At 40.8% G+C, this 22,282-nt stretch overlaps 1 protein-coding gene across 1 annotated transcript in view; it reads left to right on the top strand.

Annotated features, from left to right (window-relative positions):
• The first annotated feature begins 7,197 nt into the window (after window positions 1-7,197).
• prkar1b (protein kinase, cAMP-dependent, regulatory, type I, beta) overlaps window positions 7,198-22,282 on the top strand; it is a 202,672-nt gene continuing 187,587 nt past the window's right edge. The window contains exons 1-2 of the mRNA XM_043711347.2: window positions 7,198-7,306; window positions 7,689-7,866. Of these exons, the coding sequence (XP_043567282.1) occupies window positions 7,699-7,866 (168 nt within the window). The 5' untranslated portion in view covers window positions 7,198-7,306; window positions 7,689-7,698. The remainder of the gene's footprint in view (window positions 7,307-7,688; window positions 7,867-22,282) is intronic.

Here is a 22,282-nt window from a genome sequence, read left to right as displayed (position 1 = left end):
GATGGAAATGGAGGTATATGCGACCATTGCCTCATTTACCTCCTTGGCAAATGGTCAAACATACCAGGTGTAAGAACAGGAAAATATATCCCTACAACCATACTGACTGTTATTTAAATTTATAAAAGTTACTTGGTTCTGGATTTTACAACAGGACAGGTTTATTTGTATCAAATAATAATACCTCAAGATGATTAAGCAGCATTGCAACACAAAAGTACACTATTTGGTTCAATTGGCCAATGCCGGTGTTTTTATGTGTCACATGAATCTTCTCCTAACCATTTCACCCGATCAACTTATTCTTTTATTCCTTTCATGTTTATATGTTTTCTAGCTTCCCCTTAAATTCATCCTTGCTATTTGCTTAAATTACTCCCTGTGGTAGTGAATTCCAGATTCTGACCACATTGTGTATAAAGAAGATTTTTCTGATTTCCTCGCTTAATTTATTACTGACTGTTTTTGTTTTGCCACTTTTCAAGCCTTTTCACAAGATGAGGATTTCTGGGTTAGGGAATAAAACCAACCATCATTCTTATCATTTCAGGAGAACTAAATCATCAGGAAAATGCTACACAGCAAAAAAAAAGCTTTCAAATATTGTCCAAGTCAGAGCTTGTTCTTTACATTAAATTGCTTCATAATTTTTAAGTTTTCCTGATTTCACATTGTGGCCTTTTATGGAAAAAGAGCACAGATCTTCTCTGCAATTAGTATCAGAATAAATTCAGGTTTCAAAGACATTGAGTGAGATTTAGATGCAATGATTATCAAGAACAAGGTTAAGCAGCCAGCCTCAGATTTGGAATATTGAAGTTGGAATACATCCGGAAGTTTTGGTGAAGAATATCTTTAAGGAATTGACCAAACACTGCACTCCTCCAATGATTAGTTTCTTTTGCATTGTTAGAAACATGATGCCTTGTGCAGAAAAGATCATAAGACATAGGAAATAGAATTTGGAGCAGGAATAGATGACATGACACTACCACCACTCCTCCCCACCAAGCCAGCACCACAATTCAACAAGATCACAGTTGATTTCCAGTCTCAAGTTCACTTTCCCCTCTGATCCCCAAATACTTAGATTCTCCTAATCACCAAAAATCTATCAAGCTCAGCCTGGAATATATTCAATGACTGAGTATCCATTGCCCTCTGGCATAAACATTCCAAAGATGCACAGATTTCTGATGGAGTAATTTTTTTCTTATCCTAGAAATCAATCTAGCCAATCTTCTTTCCACACCCACTAAGGAAAGTATATCTTTCCTTGGGTAAAAAGGCTAATATATGTGTGAGGAGAAAGTGAGGACTGCAGATGCTGGAGATCAGAGCAGAAAATGTGTTGCTGGAAAAATGCAGCAGGTCAGGCAGCATCCAAGGAGCTGGAGAATCGATGTTTCGGGCATAAGCCCTTCTTCAGGAATGATTCCTGAAGAAGGGCTTATGCCCGAAACATCGATTCTCCTGCTCCTTGGATGCTGCCTGACCTGCTGCGCTTTTCCAGCAACACATTTTCAGCTCTAACACATGTGTGGTCTCATCAACAACCCCCTTTATAGTTACAGCAAAACCCCCTTACAATTATCCTCAAATCATTCTCCAATAAAGGTCAGCATAACACTTTGCTTTTGTCATTGCTTACAAAATAGAAAGACTGAAATATTAAATTATGAAAATATACCAATGTTACAACGATCTCAGAGTCAAAGCAAAGTACTTAAATGTTATAGTGATGGTAGGAGTTTTGTGAAATATAACGGAGTCGACAACCTATTTGATATTAGAGGAGCCATGTACAATGTCACTCACTTGTCTCCATCTGTCAGGCTAGCGTCGATGCCAATCTGATGTCACTGGCAGTAGGATGTCTGGCAAATGTAAGGAAAACCACCTGGAACCAAAGTCAAACAGTGATTTAGTACTTATTGTATAAACTTATATCTTGTTAACATTTTCTACAATGGGTTAATTATTAATTGAATTGTTAAAACAAGACACTAAATGAAAGCTTTTCATCTTGCAATCATCAGGACCAGAATGCAAGAAACCTGACTTGGAAAGGCAACACCAATTTATAGAGCAAGAGAAGAGGGTGCTGATTGGTTGAACCATCACTCCCATACAATCTAGCACAACCAGTTACTTAGCAATCTAGTTCTCAGACTCTGGAAGGAGGTTGATACTGATTGGTCAGGGTATTGCAATGGCAAACACAACAGGATGCTGCTGTCAAACTAAAACATTATTTTGTCTAATGCAAATGAGTAATGTGATATATGTATTTCAGTGCCAGTGTGATGCCAGCTATGGAGACTGTATGTCCCGAAAAATGGTCCATATAAAATCGCATTTCCTGTTAGCAGTGTACCAATCACGCTAAATCAGCCCATGCATGCAAGCATCAGATTACTATGTCCAACATTAGAAGTGATTCTCCTATCGGACATTGACTAAATAATCTGGTCTGTGCTGATGGTAACATGAGAAACCAATTTAAGGTTATCAGTAGGTCTCACATTACAATGAATTTATCCATGCTTGAAGCCACACACATTAATACAAGAATCCTATTTTACGTATGCAAAAGGAATTCTTACATACATTGCACTTTTTTTATTGGAAAAGAGATCATGGAGATTGCCAATCTCTCCTGAATTTCCCATGGCATCACCCTGACAAATGAGAGTTAATTTACCTCTTTTGAGAGCTAAGATTGACAGTTACCTGTTTGTGCTGCATATCTATGTGAATGATGGCTCAGTACCCTTTCCTCATTTTGTATAAATTGGTGATCCTTTTCCAAATCTGGTTTTTTGTGCTCAGCACAAGATATCAAGGCTTTGACATCATGTCTACTTTTATCAATGCTTACGTTCTGTACCATCAAGCAATTATTTTAACAAGCAGATAACTTAAATTTTTCATTCACTTTGACTATAGATTCACAGTATATTTATATCAATTCTTGTCACACCTGTATTGTAGCAAACACTTCAGAAAGATATAATCAAATGAAATTTGATACTAGGCCACAGTGGGAGATGTTAGGGCAGATGAACGATAACTTTGTTAAAGATGGGGTTTTTAAGAAACTTCCTGATGGATGAGAGAGAAGTAGGGAGAGAGGTTCAGGGAGGAATTTCCAAAATTTAGGGTCTGGAGAGCTGAAGGTATAACCTCATGAAAATTGGAGACACAAAAGACCAAAATAAAAGGAAGCTGAGATCTCAAGGGTTCAGACAGCTTGAGTAAGTCACAGATACAGTGAAGATCAGGCCTTGGAGAAATTTAACAAAATGTTTGAAAATGTATTTCAGTATTAAACTGAGGACAAAGTAAATAAGCAAGCCACAGGTGAACAGTTCTGAGGAAAGGTCTACAGACCCAAAATGTTAATTTGATTTCTCTTCACAGATGCAACCGGATCTGCTGAGCTTTTCCAGCAACTTCTGTTTGTGACTGTGTTTTCCTTAGCTGGGCATTGTGACTGACTGAGAAAAGTCATGACTGTCTATTAATGAATGCCGTGCAATTTATTTCCAGTAGCATTTTAAAATATGTCAAAGCTTGTTTTTTTAGGCAGGGAACCATTGCTAACAGAGTGGCATTTCAAACACAAGTTTGATCCAAATCACCAAATCCAGTGGCAGACAGCTTTGCCACTCTGTGTGGTCTGTCTCTACTTCAATTGTTGATTGTATTCTTATCTCACCACAGGGTTGTCATTATGAATACATTTAAACTAAACTAGCGCAGAGCCCAAAGTGACCTGAAATGTGCACTTTAATTCTCTATTCTGAAGGATGAATTCCCATGAACAAACCATTGTGAGAAAAATATCGAAATTCACTCATGTCAATACTTATTTCAAATTATCCACTTTGCTTTCTAAAGCTTTTCACAACCCTGGCACATCCCAAAGTGATTTATAGCTAAATGGAGTAGTTTTGAAGTATTGTCGCTTTTGTAATAGCCAATTTGTGCAATCCCACAAACAATATGCACATGACCAGACAATCTAATTTTGAGTAGGTTTTGTTTGAGAGATACATGACTGGGACTCACCAAAAAACTCCCCTGTTGATCTCTATATATTTGCATTTGCGTATTGCAAAAGCCTGCAAAGTTTTGATTCTTGCCAAAAGCTCTTTATTTTGTTTTTGAAGCTTAAAATATCTTGTATAGCTGACATCCCACTGAATGCTTTGACTGATGCAGGTGCCAAAGCTCCTCGAGGTTTCATCTCTTGACTTCCCTCATTGAACCACCTTGCTATCATATTCCTGTGATTGGCTCATCCACTTCTTCTACCAATTGCAGTGCTTTCCCACAGCTAATTGAAAAAGGAACTGCCTTTTTGCGTCCTAATTAGATTATATTCACTGCTAGTCCATTAGTATCTTCCACTCCATCATAAATAATTTCACAACTAACAAATGAAAAAGCTAAAAAAAATCTCTGATTGGTGCCTCTCTGATTTTCCTGGATTGTTCTGGAAATTACTTTTAATTTATGTGGACTTCACGATAATACGAGAAAGTTAACAATCGTGGCTAATGAAAGTTGAGACTGTTAGTAAGGGTGATTAAAAACAACCTGTCCACAAAGGAGGAAAAGCAGATAAACAGGCAAAACAGTCTATGGATGGCATTCCAATTGTTAGCCAATTTCAACATTTCTGACCAAGAAGGGCGTGGAACAATCTAAAACAGAATTTCTAAGCAAAAAAGAGGAGGGAGGGCAAACCTTAGTGGAATGAAAGGGGATTTAATCCCTAAATGACAAACAGAATTAAAGGTGGGCAGGAAAAAATATAATGGCCCAATGGATGAAGTTTTATAATTGGCAAGGAAAGAATAACAGAATAAAATAACAGTTAATATATACTAGGACGGTTGGAGGATGGGCTAACTAATAGAAGACATTGATATGGGGGGCATTTTCAAAATGGTAACCTGTAATTACTGATGTGCCACAGCAATCTTGCTCAGGCCACAGTTATTTACAATACTGTATATATTAATCACTTGAATGGGAGAAGTGTATGTGCTACAGCCAAATTTGTGGATGACAGAAAAATAAGTGGAAAGGCAAATGGCAAGAATGGCACAATGAGTCTGCAGAGAGATAGAGACAGGTTTAGCAAGTGGGAAAAAACTTGGCAGAAGGAATATAAGGTGTGGAAATGTGAGGTTATCCACTTCGACAGGAGAAATAGCGGATCTGAACATTATTTAAATGGAGAAAGCCTGCAGAAAGCTATGGGAGTCCTTGTCCATGAATCACAAATAGCATCCAAGTTCAGTGAATAGGGAAGGCAAAGAAATGTTGGTCATTATTTCAAAGGGAACAAAATATGAAAGTAGAGAGGTTATTCTACAAGGACTAGTCAGACAACTGCTAGACTACTGTGAATGGTTCTGGGCCCTTTATGTGAGGAAAGGTATGCTGACATTGGACACAGTCCAGAGAAGGTTTACTCAGCTGTTAACAGGTATGGAGGAACCGACTTATGAGGACATATTGTATAGATTGGACTAGGACTATACATATAGACTATATGTATAGACGAGGACTCATAACAGCACAAAAACCAACAGCCACTCTCAGACAACAACTCACCAGAACGAAGGACCCTATACCTAGCATGAGCAAAACCAATGTAGTGTACAAAATCCCATGCAAGGACTGAACAAAACACTACATAGGACAAACAGGAAGACAGCTAACGATCCGCATCCATGAACACCAACTAGCCAAGAAACGACACGACCAGCCATCCTTAGTAGCCACATACTCAGATGACAAGCAACATGAATTCGACTGGGACAACACTACTATTACAGGACAAGCCAAACAGCGAACAGCCAGGGAATTCCTCGAGGCATGGTACTCATCCACAGATTCAATCAATAAGCACATCGACCTGGACCCAATATACCGGCCACTGCAACGGACAGCTGGAACTGACAACCGGAAGCGGCAGATTCAAACCACTACATATGTCGGAGGAAAGATCACAGAAGCACTTCACAGGAGGCTCCCAAGCACTGAGGATGTCACCTAGACAGGGGACGAAACGTCTGCAACACAAATTCCCAGCTCGGCGAACAGAACCAGAACAACGAACACCCGAGCTACAAATCTTTTCACAAACTTTGAAATTAAAATGGAGATACAAATTTCAATTGATTAATATGTAAATCCCAGAATTTCTTTCAAGTCACTGTCCCAAGATCGTGTAAGGTTTTATGTGTAAAGGTGACATCTAAGGTCAGACAATGCATTTTAGGCATGAGGCCTTGTTTCAAATCTGTCTGTGCCTGAGGCTTGCAGGGCAAGACTTAATGATGTATTTGCATTATTGTCTTAAAGGGAGATGCTGTTGACAAAATATGAAAACATAAAATATAATTTCATCGATTCACAATCTGGGCATTGAATTTTGCCTTCTGGAATCACACTGCAAAAATTTGTGTGCATTGCTAAGTTTGCGCGTTGACTTTAATGATTCGTTAACTGTAGAATACTTGGTCAAATCGGAGGACGAAGTCAAAGTGTTGGCAGTGAAAGTCTGGACAATTACTAAAAGAAGTTTTTGGATTGCGATGCATTTAATCCCAGTGAGAGTGACAGCTATTAATTTAGATGAAATGTTTAGAGTTTTTTTGATCAAATGGAATTTCATCCATTGCAAAGTTATTTAAATCGTACACGTTGCACATTTACCTATATTGATTTACTGACACCTGAGGTACCTGAAACATAAACACTTGCTTTTCTCTTTCTCCCGAATTTACTGAATATATTTTCCATGAAACGATCAGCTTTTATTTTATTTTTGATTTGCACTCTCCATATTATTGTGCATATTTTTGTTTCCTGTGTTGCCTCAACAAAGAATGTTCAGCGACGTGGTCCAAGAGAATTGTATTTGGCAAGGGAGACGGCAGACCTTAGCAAGTGGGGCTAGAGGGAAGATTTTGATTCCGAGGAAGAATCACTGGACCCGATACGTTAAATCTGCTTTCACTCCACAGATGCTGGCAAAACTGCTGAGATTTTGCAGCAATTTCTGTTTTTTTTGTGCCTGGTTTCCAGCGTCCGCATTTCTCCGTTCTTTCCTGAACAAGATTTTGATTGACAGACGGGAAAGATGCGCAAGCTCACTCGCGAGATGCGGTGCGAGTGCGCGCGCATGAAAAAAGGGCGATCGGCATCGGTTGCGTGTCTGCGAGTGCACGAGAAAGGGAGCGGGCGAAGGTTGGCGAAGAAGCGTACGGGGGACTCGGACAGAGTGAGTGGCAACCTGGAGGCTGCAGCTGGGCTCGCGGGGGGTGTTCTCGCGGAGGGAGGGGGAAACAGCGGCAGCATCACCTGGAGGGAGTGGGCGGGGCCAGCCTCCAGCCTCCAGCGAGGCGCCCAGGTGAGGTCGAGACCTTTCCAGAATTGTGTTCGGGTTTGAAACGCCTCGCGACCCTCACCAACAACCGCCGCTGGCGAAACGGCATCAACCATCCCTCCCAATCAATACCCGCCATTGCCATGGCTGGCACTAGACTGGCACCTCCCCTATCCCTTGCACGTATTCATTAATTTGTTATTACTATTGTTGCTGAGTGAGGAGGGGACAACGCAATGAACCAAATTTCCTGTAATTTTCTTTATATATCAAAAAGCTGTTGAAACATGGCGTCTTCGAATATGGAGGAAGATGAGAGCCTGAAAGGGTGTGAAGTTTACGTCCAAAAACACAACATCCAGCAAATCCTAAAGGAATGTATTGTTAGCCTCTGCATTGCCAAACCTGATCGACCAATGAAATTCTTGAAAGAATACTTTGATAAACTGGAAAAGGTAAAGGTTAAAGGAAAAAGTGTCTTCGTTTATGTTTTGTCTTTACTTGGGGAAGAAGGGAAAATCTTTGGTTATTTTTCCAATGCATGGGATGCTGAAAATAACTGTTGATTCTTAAGTGATGTCACCTTGGCTATTGGCACCTTTTGGTTTTGTAAACATGAATGTAGGTGTAGTGACTTCTGATGTCAGCAAATCTTTTGACATCTTTGAAAACCAGAAGGAGACAAAACCAAATAACTGGTCAGTGGCTGTGACCTCCAAGTTGAATGTTCAAGTGCTTAATTTGATCAGTCTGGGTGGAAAATTTTGCTTCATGCTATGGTTACTTCACTGTGTTATGATCTCTTATTAAATGAACTAGGTGGTCAATGTTTTGCATATTGAATGAATTATTAGTAGAAAAATTGTGCATTACTTTGGTCTGTATTTTGCAGTATAGTAAAACTCCTTTCATCTGGTTGCTGATTGTTACTCCTGAATGTTTCAGCCTCTCTTCTCTCCTCCCTTGGGTCACTCTTTATAACTTAGCTCGTTTTGGTCAAACTTTTGGTCACCATACTAAATATCTCTTTATTTGGTCTGTGAAAATTTTTATTTGATAGTGCATCTGTGAAATTCCCTGGGATGTTTTACTCTCATTAAGATGCTACATTGTCTAAGTTCTTGGTTATTCCATAATTAAAATTGCATTCCTCGGCCCCACTATTCAAATACAGATCGTAACTGGCATGTGGATATGTGACCAGAACCTGTTATGTTACATATCAAGAGTTGTCTGCTGAACTTTAATGGTGCAGTATTAATATCCCAACCCCTGGAGCTGGAGGCCTGGGTTGAAGTTCCATCTTCTCAAGAAGTGTGTGATAATATCTCTGAACAGGTTGGCTAGAAAGATATTTTAAAGGAAAAACTCAAAACTGTTAACTGTGAGATTATGATCTGTATTTTATTATACTCTTACATTTTGCTAATTTAATTCTATTCTGTCGAATCTATCTGAAAGTTGCTCTCTTGCCTTATTGTCTACATGTGCTTTATTCTAAGTTTTTCATGTTTATAACATAAAGTGCCTAATTGATAGCTCATGCCAACTCTGCAGAGTAACCCAGTGAGTCTCATGCACCCTGCTGTCTATTTGCATACCCTTGAAATTTATTTTCTGTAAATGCTTAAATTTCCTTGTGAAAACATCGACTGTCTCTAATCCACCCTAATAGGGAGCAACTCATTACCACTTGCCTATATATATTAAAAAAAAGTCCTTGTATTGTTTCGGTATCTCTTGCCCAAAACCTTAATTCTGTAATCCCATGAGAAGTTGTGTATATTCCAGTTGCAACAGAAATGCGACCTCAGGCCAGTTCATGCAGTATCACACAGATTTCTGAATTACTTGGAAATTTAGTTAACTTTCAATGATATAATTATGTAAGTTGAAGCTAATTTAACTTCAGCAAAACTGTACAACTTCTGATCTGGGATCTGAATGCTGCATGGCCTCCTGGACAAAAAAAAATAAACTCATGTGTTTTTATGTTAAGATTTTTGTAATATTTAGCAAATGATCTGAATGATTAACATATATTTATAACCTTGTGATTACTTTAGGACATCGACCATTTAGAGTCATAGAGTCATTAAGATGTACAGTATAGAAACAGATCCTTCGGTCCAACCTGCCCACGCCGACCAAATATCCTAACCCAATCTAGTCCCACCTTCCAGCACCCGGCCCATATCCCTCCAAACCCTTCCTATTCATATACCATCCAGATGCCGTTTAAATGTTGCAATTGTACCAGCCTCCACCACATCCTCTGGCAGCTCATTCCATATACGTACCACCCTCTGCGTGAAAACGTTGCCCCTTAGGTCTCTTTTATATCTTTCCCCTCTCACCCTAAACCTATGCCCTCTAATTCTGGACTCCCCGGCCCCAGGGAAAAGACTTTGTCTATTTATCCTATCTATGCCTCTCATAATTTTGTAAAACTCCATAAGGTCACCCCTCAGCCTCCGACTCTCCAGGGAAAACAGCCCCAGCCTGTTCAGCCTCTCCCTTTAGCTCAGATCCTCCAACCCTGACAACATCCTTGTTAATCTTTTCTGAACCCTTTCAAGTTTTGCAACATCTTTCCGATAGGAAGGAGACCAGAATTGCATGCAATATTCTTCACTATCCTATCTATCTGCGACTCCACTGTCGAGGAGCTGTGAACCTGCACTCCAAGGTCTCTTTGTTCAGCAACACTCCCTAGGACCTTACCATTAAGTGTATAAATCCTGCTAAGATTTGCTTTCCCAAAATGCAGCACCTCGCATTTATCTGAATTAAACTCCATCTGTCACTTCTCAGCCCATTGGCCCAGATTCTGTTGTAATCTGAGTAGCCCTCTTCGCTGTCCACGACACCTCCAATTTTGGTGTCATCTGCAAAATTACTAACTGTACCTCTGATGCTCGCATCCAAATCATTTATGTAAATGACAAAAAGTAGAGGGCCAGCACCGATCCTTGTGGCACTCCACTGGTCATAGGCCTCCAGTCTGAAACACAACCCTCCACCACCACTCTCTATCTTCTACCTTTGAGCCAGTTTTGTATCCAAATGGCTAGTTCTCCCTTTATTCCATGAGATCTAACCTTGCTAATCAGTCTCCCATGGGAAACCTTGTTGAACGCCTTACTGAAGTCCATATAGATCGCATCTATTGCTCTGCCCTGATCAATCTTCTTTGTTACTTCTTCAAAAAACTCAATCAAGTTTGTGAGACATGATTTCCCACGCACAAAGCCATGTTGACTATCCTTAATCAGTCCCTGCCTTTCCAAATACATGTACATCCTGTCCCTCAGGATTCCCTCCAACAACTTGCCCACCACTGAGGTCAGGCTCACCGGTCTATAGTTCGCTAATATGTCTTTACTGCCCTTCGTAAACAGTGGCACCACGTTTGCCAACCTCCAGTCTTCTGGCACCTCATGTGTGACTATCGATGATACAAATATCTCAGCAAGAGGCCCAGCAATCACTTCTCTAGCTTCCCACAGAGTTCTCAGGTACTCCTGATCAGCTCCTGGGGATGTATACACCTGAAACCGTTTCAAGACACCCAGCATATCCTCCTCTGTAATATGGACAATTTGCAAGATGTCACCATCTATTTCCCTACAGTCGATATCTTCCATATCCTTTTCCACAGTAAATACTGATGCAAAATACTCATTTAGTACCTCCCCCATTTTCTGTGGCTCCACACAAAGGCCGCCTTGCTGATCTTTGAGGGACCCTATTCTCTCCCTAGTTACCCTTTTGTCCTTAATGTGTTTGTAAAAACCCTTTGGATTCTCCTTAATCCTATTTGCCAACGCTATTTCATGTCCCCTTTTTGCCCTCCTGATTTCCTTCTTAAGTATACTCCTACTTCCTTTATACTCTTCTAAGGATTCACTCAATCTATCCTGTCTATACCTGGCATATGCTTCCTTCTTTTTCTTAACCAAACCCTCAGTTTCTTTAGTCATCCAGCATTCCCTATACCTACCAGCCTTCCCTTTCACCCTGACAGGAATATACTTTCTCTGGATTCTCGTTATCTCATTTCTGAAGGCTTCCCATTTTCCAGCCGTCCCTTTACCTGCGAACATCTGCCTCCAATCAGCTTTCGAAAGTTCTTGCCTAATACCGTCAAAATTGGCCCTTCTCCAATTTAGAACTTCAACTTTTAGAACTGGTCTATTCTTTTCCATCATGATTTTAAAACTAATAGAATTATGGCCTCAAAGTGCTCTCCCACTGACCTCAGTCACCTGCCCTGCCTTATTTCCCAAGGGTAGGTCAAGTTTTGCACCTTCTCTAGTAGGTACATCGACATACTGAATCAGAAAATTGTCTTGGACGCACTTAAGAAATTCCTCTCCATCTAAACCTTTAACTCTATGGCAGTCCCAGTCGATGTTTGGAAAGTGAAAATCCTTGACCATAACTACTCTATTATTCTTCCAGACAGCTGAGATCTCCTTACAAGTTTGTTTCTCAATTTCTCTCTACTATTAGGGGGTCTATAATACCATCCCAATAAGGTGATCATCCCTTTCTTATTTCTCAGTTCGACCCAAATAGCTTCCCTGGGTGTATTTCCGGGAATATCCTCCCACAGCACATCTGTAATGCTATCCCTTATCAAAAACACCACTCCCCCTTCTCTGTTGCCTCCCTTTCTATCTTTCCTGTAGCATTTGTATCCTGGAACATTAAGCTGCCAGTCCTGAGCCATGTTTCTGTAATTGCTATGATATCCCAGTCCCATATTCCTAACCATGCCCTGAGTTCATCTGCCTTCCCTGTTAGGCCCCTTGCATTGAAATTTAATTTATTAGTCATAATTTATTAGTCCTACCTTGTCCCTGCCTGCCCTGACTGTTTGACTCGCTTCTGTTCTCAACTGTACCAGTCTCAGATTGATCTCTTTCCTCACTATCTCCCTGGGTCCCATCCCCCCCCCCCCAACCTTACTAGTTTAAATCCTCCTGAGCAGTTCCAGCAAATTTCCCTGCCAGTATATTAGTCCCCTTCCAATTTACGTGCAATCTGCCCTTGTTCAGGTCACTTCTACCCCAAAAGAGATTCCAATGATCCAAAAATGTGAATCCTTCTCCCATACACCAGCTCCTCAGCCATGCATTCATCTGCTCTATCCTGCTATTCCTGCCCTCACTAGCTCGTAGCACTGGGAGAAATCCAGATATTATTATCCTTGAGGACCTCCTTTTTAAATTCCTGCCTAACTCTCTTTAATCACTCTTCATAATCTCAACCTTTTCCCTTCCTATATTGTTGGTTCCAATGTGGACAATGACCTCTTGCTGGCTCCTCTCCCCCGTGAGAACATTCTGCACCCTCTTTGGGACATCCTTGATCCTGGTACCAGGGAAACAACACACCATTCTGCTTTTTCTCTGCTGGCCACAGAAACATCTGTCAGTACCTCGGACTACAGAATCCCCTAACACAATTGATCTCTTGGAAGCCGATGTACTCCTCATTGCATTAGAGCCAGTCTCAATACCAGAAACCTGGCTGTTTGTGTTACGTTCCCCTGAGAATCCATCACCCCCTACATTTTCCAAAACAGCATATCTGTTTGAAATGGGTATATCCACAAAAGACTGCTGCCCTAGGTGCCGACCTCTCTTACCCTTCCTGGAGTTAACCCATCCATGTGACTATATTTGAGACACTCCCCCCCCCCCCCCCTTCCTATAACTGCCATCCATCACATACTGTTGCTGTTGCAAATTCTTCATCGCTTCTATCTGTCTCTCCAACCAATCCACTCAATCTGATAAGATTCTCATTCAACAGCATTTATGGCAGATATAATCCGCAGTAACCTTTAAAGTCTCTTTAAACTTCCACATCTGACAAGAAGTACATATCACTGCAAAAGCCATTTTTGCTCCTTCGCAATCTACAGACCCGTTATTCCTCTCTCATTCCTCTACAAAACACTGTACACATTTCCTAAGCATTATTTCTCATGGATCTCCTTTTTTTTTAAAAAAAATCTTTCAGTAGACATTGTCTGCAAACAAGTAGGTTTGTTTCTAGTTTTCAATGAAATGGAGGAAATGTTGACTGATTGGATTTTACTGCTATTGGAAACTCAATTCTAGCTGAATGCAAGACGTACAATTAAAAGGATAAGTTAGATGTCAAGCTAAACTTGGCAATTGCAATAGATACATGGCAAGTACATCAAATATTCTCTCCTTTCACTGCTAACGCAGTGCAGCAATTCAGAAAGTCAACTTGGAAAGGATCTTCCAAATCCACAACCTCTTCTATCTAGAAAGCCATGGGCAAAAACGATGTGGGATTAGCAGCACTTAGAAGTTTCCTGTGAAGCCATACATTAGTGACCTGAATAAGAAGGATGGGTTGCAACTGAATTGCAAGAGGCCTAATATATTAGCGGGGAGATTTGCTCAAGCCACTAAAGAGGATTTAGATGAGAAAGTGGAATTGGGGATAGGGGGAGGAAGTTCTCCCTAGGAGATAGGCAAAAATATCAGTCTGAGGCTGGTGCAGTTGGGAAAAGGAGCAAATCGAGGTTGGCAGGAGCAAAGCAGAGAATGTGGTATGGCTTGTAAATATACTGCATTTATTTCAATGCAAGAGGCTTGACAGGTAAGGCAGATGAGCTCAGAGCATGGTTGGGAACATGAGACTGGGATATCATAGCTGTGACAGAGACATGGCTCAGAGATGGACAGGACTGGTAACTCAATATTCCAGGGTAGAAATGCTATAGGAAGGATAGAAAGTGGGGCAACAGAGAAAGGGGAATGGGATTTTTCATTAGGGGTAAGATTAAGGCTGTACTGAGGGAGGATATACTGGGGAATACATCCAGTGAAGTTGTTTGAGTGGAACTGAGACATAAGAAAGGGATGATCACCTTGTTGGGATTGTACTATAGACCCTCCAGGATTGAGCGGGAAATTGAAAAGCAAATTTATAAGGAGCTCTCTGTTATCTGTCAGGATCAAAGGATGGTCGTGGTAGGGGATTTTAACTTTTCAAACATTGACTGGGAATGCCATAGTGTTAAGGGCTTAGATGGAGAGGAATTTGTTAAGTGTGTACAAGAAAATTTTCTGATTCAGTATGTGATGTACCTACTAGAGAAGGTGCAAAAATTGACCTACTCTTGGGAAATACGGCAGGGCAGGTGACTGAGGTGTCAGTGGGGACGTACTTTGCGGTCAGCCACCATAATTCTATTAGATTTAAAATAGTGATAGAAGCAGATAGACAGGATCTAAAAGTTAAAGTTCCAAATTGATGATATTAGGTAAAAACATTCAAAGTTTATTGTGGATGTTTGCAGGTAAATGCATGATTAGAAAATGGGAAGCCTTCAGAAATGAGATAATGTGAGTCCAGAGACAATATGTTCTTGTTGGGGTGAAAGGAAAGGCTGGTCGATGTAGGGAATGCTGGATGACTGGAGAAATTGAAGATTTGGTTAATAAAGAAGGAAACATATGTTCGGTATAGACAGCAGAGATTGAGTGAATTCTTAGAGTATAAAGGAAGGAGAAGTATTCTTAGGAGGGAAATCAGGAGGGCAAAAAGGGGACGTGAGCTAGCTTTGGCAAATAGGGTTAAGGAAAATCAAAAGGGTTTTTATAAATACATTAAGGGTAACTAGGGAGAGAATAGGACCCCACCAAGATCAGCAAGACAGCCTATGTGTGGAACCGCAGGAGAAGGGGGAGATACTAAATGAGTATTTTGCATCAGTGTTTACTGTGGATAAGGACCTGGAAGATATAGAATGTGGGGAAATAGATTGTGAGAATTTTTCAAGATGTTACCTTACAGATGAGACGCTGGATGCCTGAAAACGCATAAAGGTGAATAAATCCCCAGGACCTGATCAGGTGTACGCTAGAACCTTGTGGGAAGCTAGGGAAGTGATTGCTGGGTCCTTTGCTGAGGTATTTGGATCATTGATAGTCACATATGAAGTGCTGGAAGACTGGAGGTTGACTGACGCGTGCCACTATTTTAGAAAAGTGGTAAGGAAAAGCCAGAGAACTAGAGACAGGTGAGCCTGACATTGGTGGTGGGCAAGTTGTAGGTAAATCCTGAGGGACAAGATTTACATGTATTTGGATATGCAAGGACTGATTGGGATAGTCAACATGGCTCTGTCTGTGGGAAATCGTATCTCACTAACTTGATTGAGTTTTTTTCAAGTAGTAATGAAAAGGATTGTTGAGGGCAGAACGGTGAGCGTGATCTATATGGACTTCACTAAGGTGTTTGACAAGGTTCTTCATAGTCGACTGGTTAGCAAGGTTAGATTGCATGGAATACAGAGAGAACTAGCCGTTTGGATACAGCACTGGCTCAAAGGTAGAAGACTGGGAGAAGTGATGGTGGAGGGTTACTTTTCAGACTGTAGACCTGTGACCAATGGTGTACCACAAGAATATGTGCTGGCTCCACTGCTCTTTATTTACTTTGGATTCGATTTGGATGTGAACGTCGGAGATATAGTTTGTAAGTTTGCAAATGGCCCCAAAATTGGATGTGTAATGGACAGCAAAAAAGGTTATGTCAGAGTACAACAGGATCTTGATCAGATGGGCCAATCGGCTGCTGGAAATTAAATTTGATAAATGTGGGGTGCTGCATTTTGGAAAGGCAAGTCAGACGAGGACCAGGAATGATGAAGGGCTCCGGCCCAAAACATCGATTTTCCTGCTCCTTGGATGCTGCTTGACCTGCTGTGCTTTTCCAGCAACACACTCTCAACACATAAGAACTGGGAGGTCATGTTGCAGCTGGACAGGACATACAGGTGTGACCACCTTTGGAATATTGTATGCAATTCTGTACTCCCTCCTCTTGGAAGGATGTTTGAAACTTGAAACGGTTCAGAAAAGATTGACAAGGATGTTGCCAGGGTTGGAGGGTTTGAGTTATCGGCAAGAGTGAGGACTGCCAATGCTGGAAACCAGAGTCTCGATTAGAGTGATGCTGGAAAAGCACAGCAGGTCAGGCAGCATCCGAGGAGCAGGAAAATTGACGTTTTGGGCAATGTTTCCTGACGAAGGGCTTTTGCCCAAAACGTCAGTTTGAGTTTTCGGACAAGGCTATACAGGCTGGGGCTGTTTTTCCCTGGAGAATCAGAGGCTGAGGGGTGACCTTATAGGGGTTTGTAAAATCATGAGGGCATGGACAGGATAGACAAAGTCTTTTCCCTGGGGTGGGGGAGTCCACAACTAGAAGGCATAGGTTTAGAGTGAGGGGGGAAAGATATAAAAGAGAACCTAAGGGGCAGCTTTTTCATGCAGAGGGTGGTACATGTATGGGATGAGCTGCCAAAGGAAGTGGTGGAGGTTGGTACAATTGCTGCTTTTTAAAAGGCATCTGGATGAGTATATGAATAGGAAGGGTTTGGAGGGATACGAGCCAAATGCTGGCAAACAGGACTCTATTAATTTAGGATATTGGTCAGCATGGACGAGTAGGATGGCAGGGTCTGTTTCTGTGCTGTATGTCTCCAAGACTCTATGACTTGGAACTATTTCGCTGTTACTTCACTGGGTCAAAATAAAGGCCTTCCCTTAATTACAGCAATGTGGTGTGCCTACCCACCAGGAATTATAGCAGCCCAAATAGGCAGCTCATTCACATCTCCTGAAGGGAAATTCGCAATGGACAATAACCTGGAGGCTGCAGCTGGGGGCTTGAGGAGGGGACAAGGCCAGCGCAGTGTCAACTGGATGGAGTGAGGAGTGAGGATGCTGTGTGAGGAGGGGATAAAGCAATTAACTTAATTTCCTGTAATTTTCTTTCTTAAATCAAAAAGCTGTTTGAAATGTATCTTTTCTTTCTACTTCTCCCAAAGGGTTGTGAATCTGTAAAATTTGCTACCCCAAAGTGTGATGGATACTGGAACAGTGAATACATTTAAGCAGGAGTTAGGTAGATTTTTAGTTGGCAATGGGTTGAAGGGTTATGGGGAGAAGGCAGAAAAAGGGGAGCGAGGAGTATATCAGCCATGATTGAATAACAGACCAGACTTGATGGGCCAAATGGCCTAGTTTTGCTCCTGTATCTTATGATCTTATGAACTATTTTCCAACGTGGAGGAAGATGAGAGCCTGAAAGGATGTGAAGTTTATGTCCAAGATCTCAACATTCAGCAAATTCTGAGTAGGCACCTCATCACACTTCTGTGAGGAAATTCTGTACATCCTTGCCACCCCCCAGATTCTGTAAAAGAATAAATTAATCAAGAATTATTGCATAGCAAAAAGCCATTTGACCAAACCAGTCCAATGCAGTATTTGTGCTACACTTGAGCCTCCAACCATCTTTGCTCACCTAAGTCTACCATGTTACTGTGTATTATCTTTCCCCTCATAATTGTCTTACTGTTCTAACTTCTAACCACACATAAGACAAAAAAAGATTCCCCATTGTGTTTCTTGGTGACTTAGTTATGGTGTTCCCCCTCAAGACAAAATGTTTGCACTCTGTTAAAGCTTCAATTATTTTAAAGACCCTTATTAGGTCACCCTCAATTTTCTTTTTTCAAAAGAAGTAAGATCCAGTATTGTCATTATTTCCTAATGTGTATACCTGTGGCTTTCTGATATTGTATTTCTGAAGACCAAAAATATTGATATTCTTTTTCATTGCCTGTATAGCCTTACATTATATGGTTACTGGAAATGCATGTAAGATTTGAAATATGTTCTAAGCAAAATTTGATACAGGTTGAGCATCATTTTCCTACTTTTTCAGTTCAATCTCCCTAGACATACAACCTGTTGTTTGGTTTACAATTAAAAACATTGACTTGCTAAGCTGTACCGCAATTTTTAAGATTGGTGTATTTGCATTTAGCAGTTTTGTTGTTTGTTGGCTTCACCGACACATGTGCCTTCCAAGTACAAAATGACCAGCCTATTCTTCTGACGAAAATGTATAACCTGACATTTGTGTTGAACGTCATAACAAACCTACCAAGACATAAATAAATTATGTTGCCAAAGTGTATGTATTGGTTAAAAATGTGTAATTGTGTTTGATCACAATGTGTATATCAGATTGGTGATTGGAATCAAAACAGAAAACTAATTGCTTTTGAATTGAGAGCACATAAGTTGTCTGTACACTTCCTTACCTGTGTCTGTTGTAAACTCTTTTTAGGCTTTTGTAGATTTATTTCCCTTGAAAAATAATGCATAAACCACTAAGGTGAGTACAACTGGTGAAATACAAACCTTAGTTTTCTAAGATTAGACCATATTTTAAATTGGAAATAATGTTGATCAATCATCTAGACTGAAAGTAGTTGAAGTATTTTGAGTACAGCATAAACCTGTTAAAATTCTGTTTATTTCCTAATAGCTATGTTATCTAATAAATGCATTACTGTTAGGTTTTTTTTATAAACCTTGGCTCTGTGGTATTTCAGCATCCCAAATGCACTCATACTTGTATTTGAGATCTGCTAGATTGATCCTCTCGATGAAAAACACACCTGTCTCACAGTTGCTGAAATTTGTCCACAACTGCTTGTCCCACTTGCTGTTAACTTGCATAACTGCTCTCCGGTCCTCTTGTCATCACAACAAACAGCTCCACCCATTTTATTGATAAAACTGTATTTCCCAACTGTTGCTGGGAGCCAATTTCTTCTGTGTTTGATAAAAGCTAATTATGACTGAGCGTCCTGGGGAAACTTGCTGCATTTTTTAATTTTAAAATTTTTAAATAATATTTTTATTAAAAAATAGATTTTAAAATATTACAACAAATACAAAACAATGCAATTCAAAACAGTACAAAAATAGTACAAAACTAAACCCAAATAATAAAAAAATTCCCCAACCCACCCTCCTATACGAATGTATAAACATATATAGAGAAGTATAAAATTAAAAAAAACCTAAACTAGCTAATTAACTAACTAACTAAATAAATACCTAACAACAAACAGATAAATAGTAATAACTCAGCCCAGCCAAACAAAACACTCATACATTCACAGTTCCTCCTCCCTGGATATTGGACTCATGAAGCACAATCGTTATGGCTATGTAAAAGCCCTTGTTAGTGTGGCAGATAAATCTGTGTCCAGGTATTTCAAAAAGGGTTGCCATGTTTTGTAAAAATTCTCAGTTTTGTGGTGTACCATATTTGTGAGAAAATCCAAGGGAATATGCTCCATAACAATCTTCTGCCAACCCGACAGGCCTGGGGGGTTTTCTGATCCAACCTAGCAAGATGTTCTTCTTTGCACAGAATGTAAGAATATTAAAAAGCTTTTCCTGATGTGAGTCTGCAGGAAATACAATGGATAGTCCCAAAAGGAGCGAATTGGGTCCTTCTCTACCCCTACAAAAAAATCCTCTCCATTGCGCCCACCACAGCACTCCAGTATGTTTGAAGCCTGTCACAAGACCAAAGACAAGAATACCCATACAGACCTTGCACTTGGGACATGCTGAAGATACCCCTGGTTTAAACTTTGACAAACGGTCTGGGGCTAAGTGGACTTGTGGAGAATCTTCAACTGTAAAGCATGGGTCCTGTTGCAAATTGATATCTTCCTTGCATTCTCCCAAATATCCTCCCATGCCTCTGAAGAGACTTCAAAACCCAGCTCTCTTTCCCACATCTTGCAGAGTCGATCAGACTCATCTGAGGTGGCACCCTCCAATTGGTGATATAGAGTACTGACAGAGTGTACTCTTAGCCCTTAGTACCCCTCTTTCTATGTCAGATTTGTAGGGATCAGTCAAACATGTGATCTTCTTTTGAATAAAATCCCTCACTTGAAAAAAACGAAAGAGCTCTCTATTAGGTAACTCGTACTTCAGTACGAACTGATCGAAGGACATCATTACATCTCCCTCAAATAAATCACCCATGCAAGATCTACCCCTAGCTGCCCAATGTTTAAATCCTGAATCTATCATACGTGGTTGAAAACTCGGCATACCCACTAAAGGTGTAAACAAAGGTGTTTTGCCAATATTACCTTCCCTCTGCCGAATTTCCCTCCATGCCAGATAAAGGAGTTGAACCAACTGTTCAGTCTCCTGAGTGTTTATTTATTGAAAATCAGGGGGAACATCCGTATAGGGTATAGCAAACGAGGGAGAATATTCACCTTAATAAGCGCTATCCGACCCAACCATGAGACTGGAAATGTCTCCCATCTTTGGAGATCTTGTTTAATTTTTTTCAAATAATTGAGTAAAATTGGCTTTGAACAGCTAGTTCAGAACTGGAGTAATGAATATGCCCAAATACACAAAACCCCCCTGTGACCACCTAAATGGGAATCTATCGTCACTCTCAAGACCCAACTCTTTCGTAAGACCACCCATAGGCATAGCCCCTGATTTAGCAAAATTAATCTTCTACCCTGAAAAAGTGCCAAACGCGTGAATGCATTGTATCAGGCAAGGCACTGAGACTGCTGGATTTGTCAAGCAAATTAGAAAATCATCTGCATACAGCGAGATCTTATGTAATTTTGACCCCACTTCTGGAGCTGATATATTGAGATCCCCACGAACGGCCTCTGTCAACTGTTCAATCACCAACGTAAAAAGTAATGGTGAAAGGGGACAGCCCTGCCGGCTGCCCCTAGAAATATTAAAATTGCTTGATCGTACCCTGTTGGTAATGACCGCAGCGAGAGGTACACTGTAGAGAGCCTTTATCCATCTTGTGAAAACTTTGCCCAGACCAAACCGGTCGAGAGTACAGAAAAGATACAGCCATTCAACTTGGTCAAATGCCTTCTTTGCATCTAAAGAAATCACCAATCCCTGTATTGACTGCTGTTGGCATGCTTGAATTACGTTAAGCAGCCTCCTAACGTTATTGGAGGATCTGCCACCCTTTATGAAGCCCGTCTGATCCTCTTTAATAATAGAGGGTAACACAGTCTCCAGCCTTAATGCAAGAGCCTTAGAGATAAGTCAAGAATTTCGGAAGCCACATTTAAGAGCAGATGAGCCTGTATGAAGCACAGTCTTCCGGATCCTTCCCTTTTTTAAGGATAAGTGAAATATTGGCCTCTCTCCGAGATGGTGGGAGACAAACATGACTGTATGAATCATTAAACATATTCAGCATCGGGCCTGACAGTATACTTAAATTCTTTAAAGAATTCACTAGGAAGTCCATCAGGACCGTGCGCCTTTCCACTCTGAAGCTGCCTCACAGCTTCCTGCACTTCTTGCTCTGATAATGGGGCATTAAGAAAGGACTGTTGTTTGGGAGTCACACCCGGGAGCTTCAGATCTCTAAAAAAGGATTCCATTTTGGCCTGCCCCTCCTCACAATTTTCAGGCTGATATAACTTAGAGTAGAATCTCTGGAACGCCACATTAATCTTTTTAGAATTACATGTTAGGTTCCCAGACCCTTCCCTAATCGCTGTAATGGTGTGTGGGGCACTTCTCTTTCTGGCAAGGTATGCTAAGTATTTGCCTAGCTTGTTACCATGCTCGCATAACCTTTCCTTTGCAAAAGCCAGCTCCTTCTTTGCCATTTGCGTGAGCACGGAATTTAGTGCAGACCGCAGTGCCGTAATCCTCTGTAGTTTGACCAACGAGAGTCTGTCAAAAATAGGCCTTCTCGGCTGCCTTCATCTATGCTTCAAGGAGACGTTGCTGCTCACTATTCTGCCGCTTCCTACTTGTGGAATATGAAATAACTAACCCTCTGGCATAAGCTTTGGCAGTTTCCCAGAGAACAGATGAGCTATCAACCGAGCCTATGTTGATGTCGAGGAATGCCCGAAATTCCCTACAGAAATACTCCACAAACGTGCTGTCCATGAGAATAAAGGGGTCCATTCGC

This window comes from Chiloscyllium plagiosum, unplaced genomic scaffold, assembly GCF_037043375.1.
Source record: "Chiloscyllium plagiosum isolate Xiang-an unplaced genomic scaffold, Cpla_swu_hap1 HiC_scaffold_20, whole genome shotgun sequence".
NCBI lineage: Eukaryota > Metazoa > Chordata > Chondrichthyes > Orectolobiformes > Hemiscylliidae > Chiloscyllium > Chiloscyllium plagiosum.
This window is presented reverse-complemented; position numbering and strand designations above follow the sequence as displayed.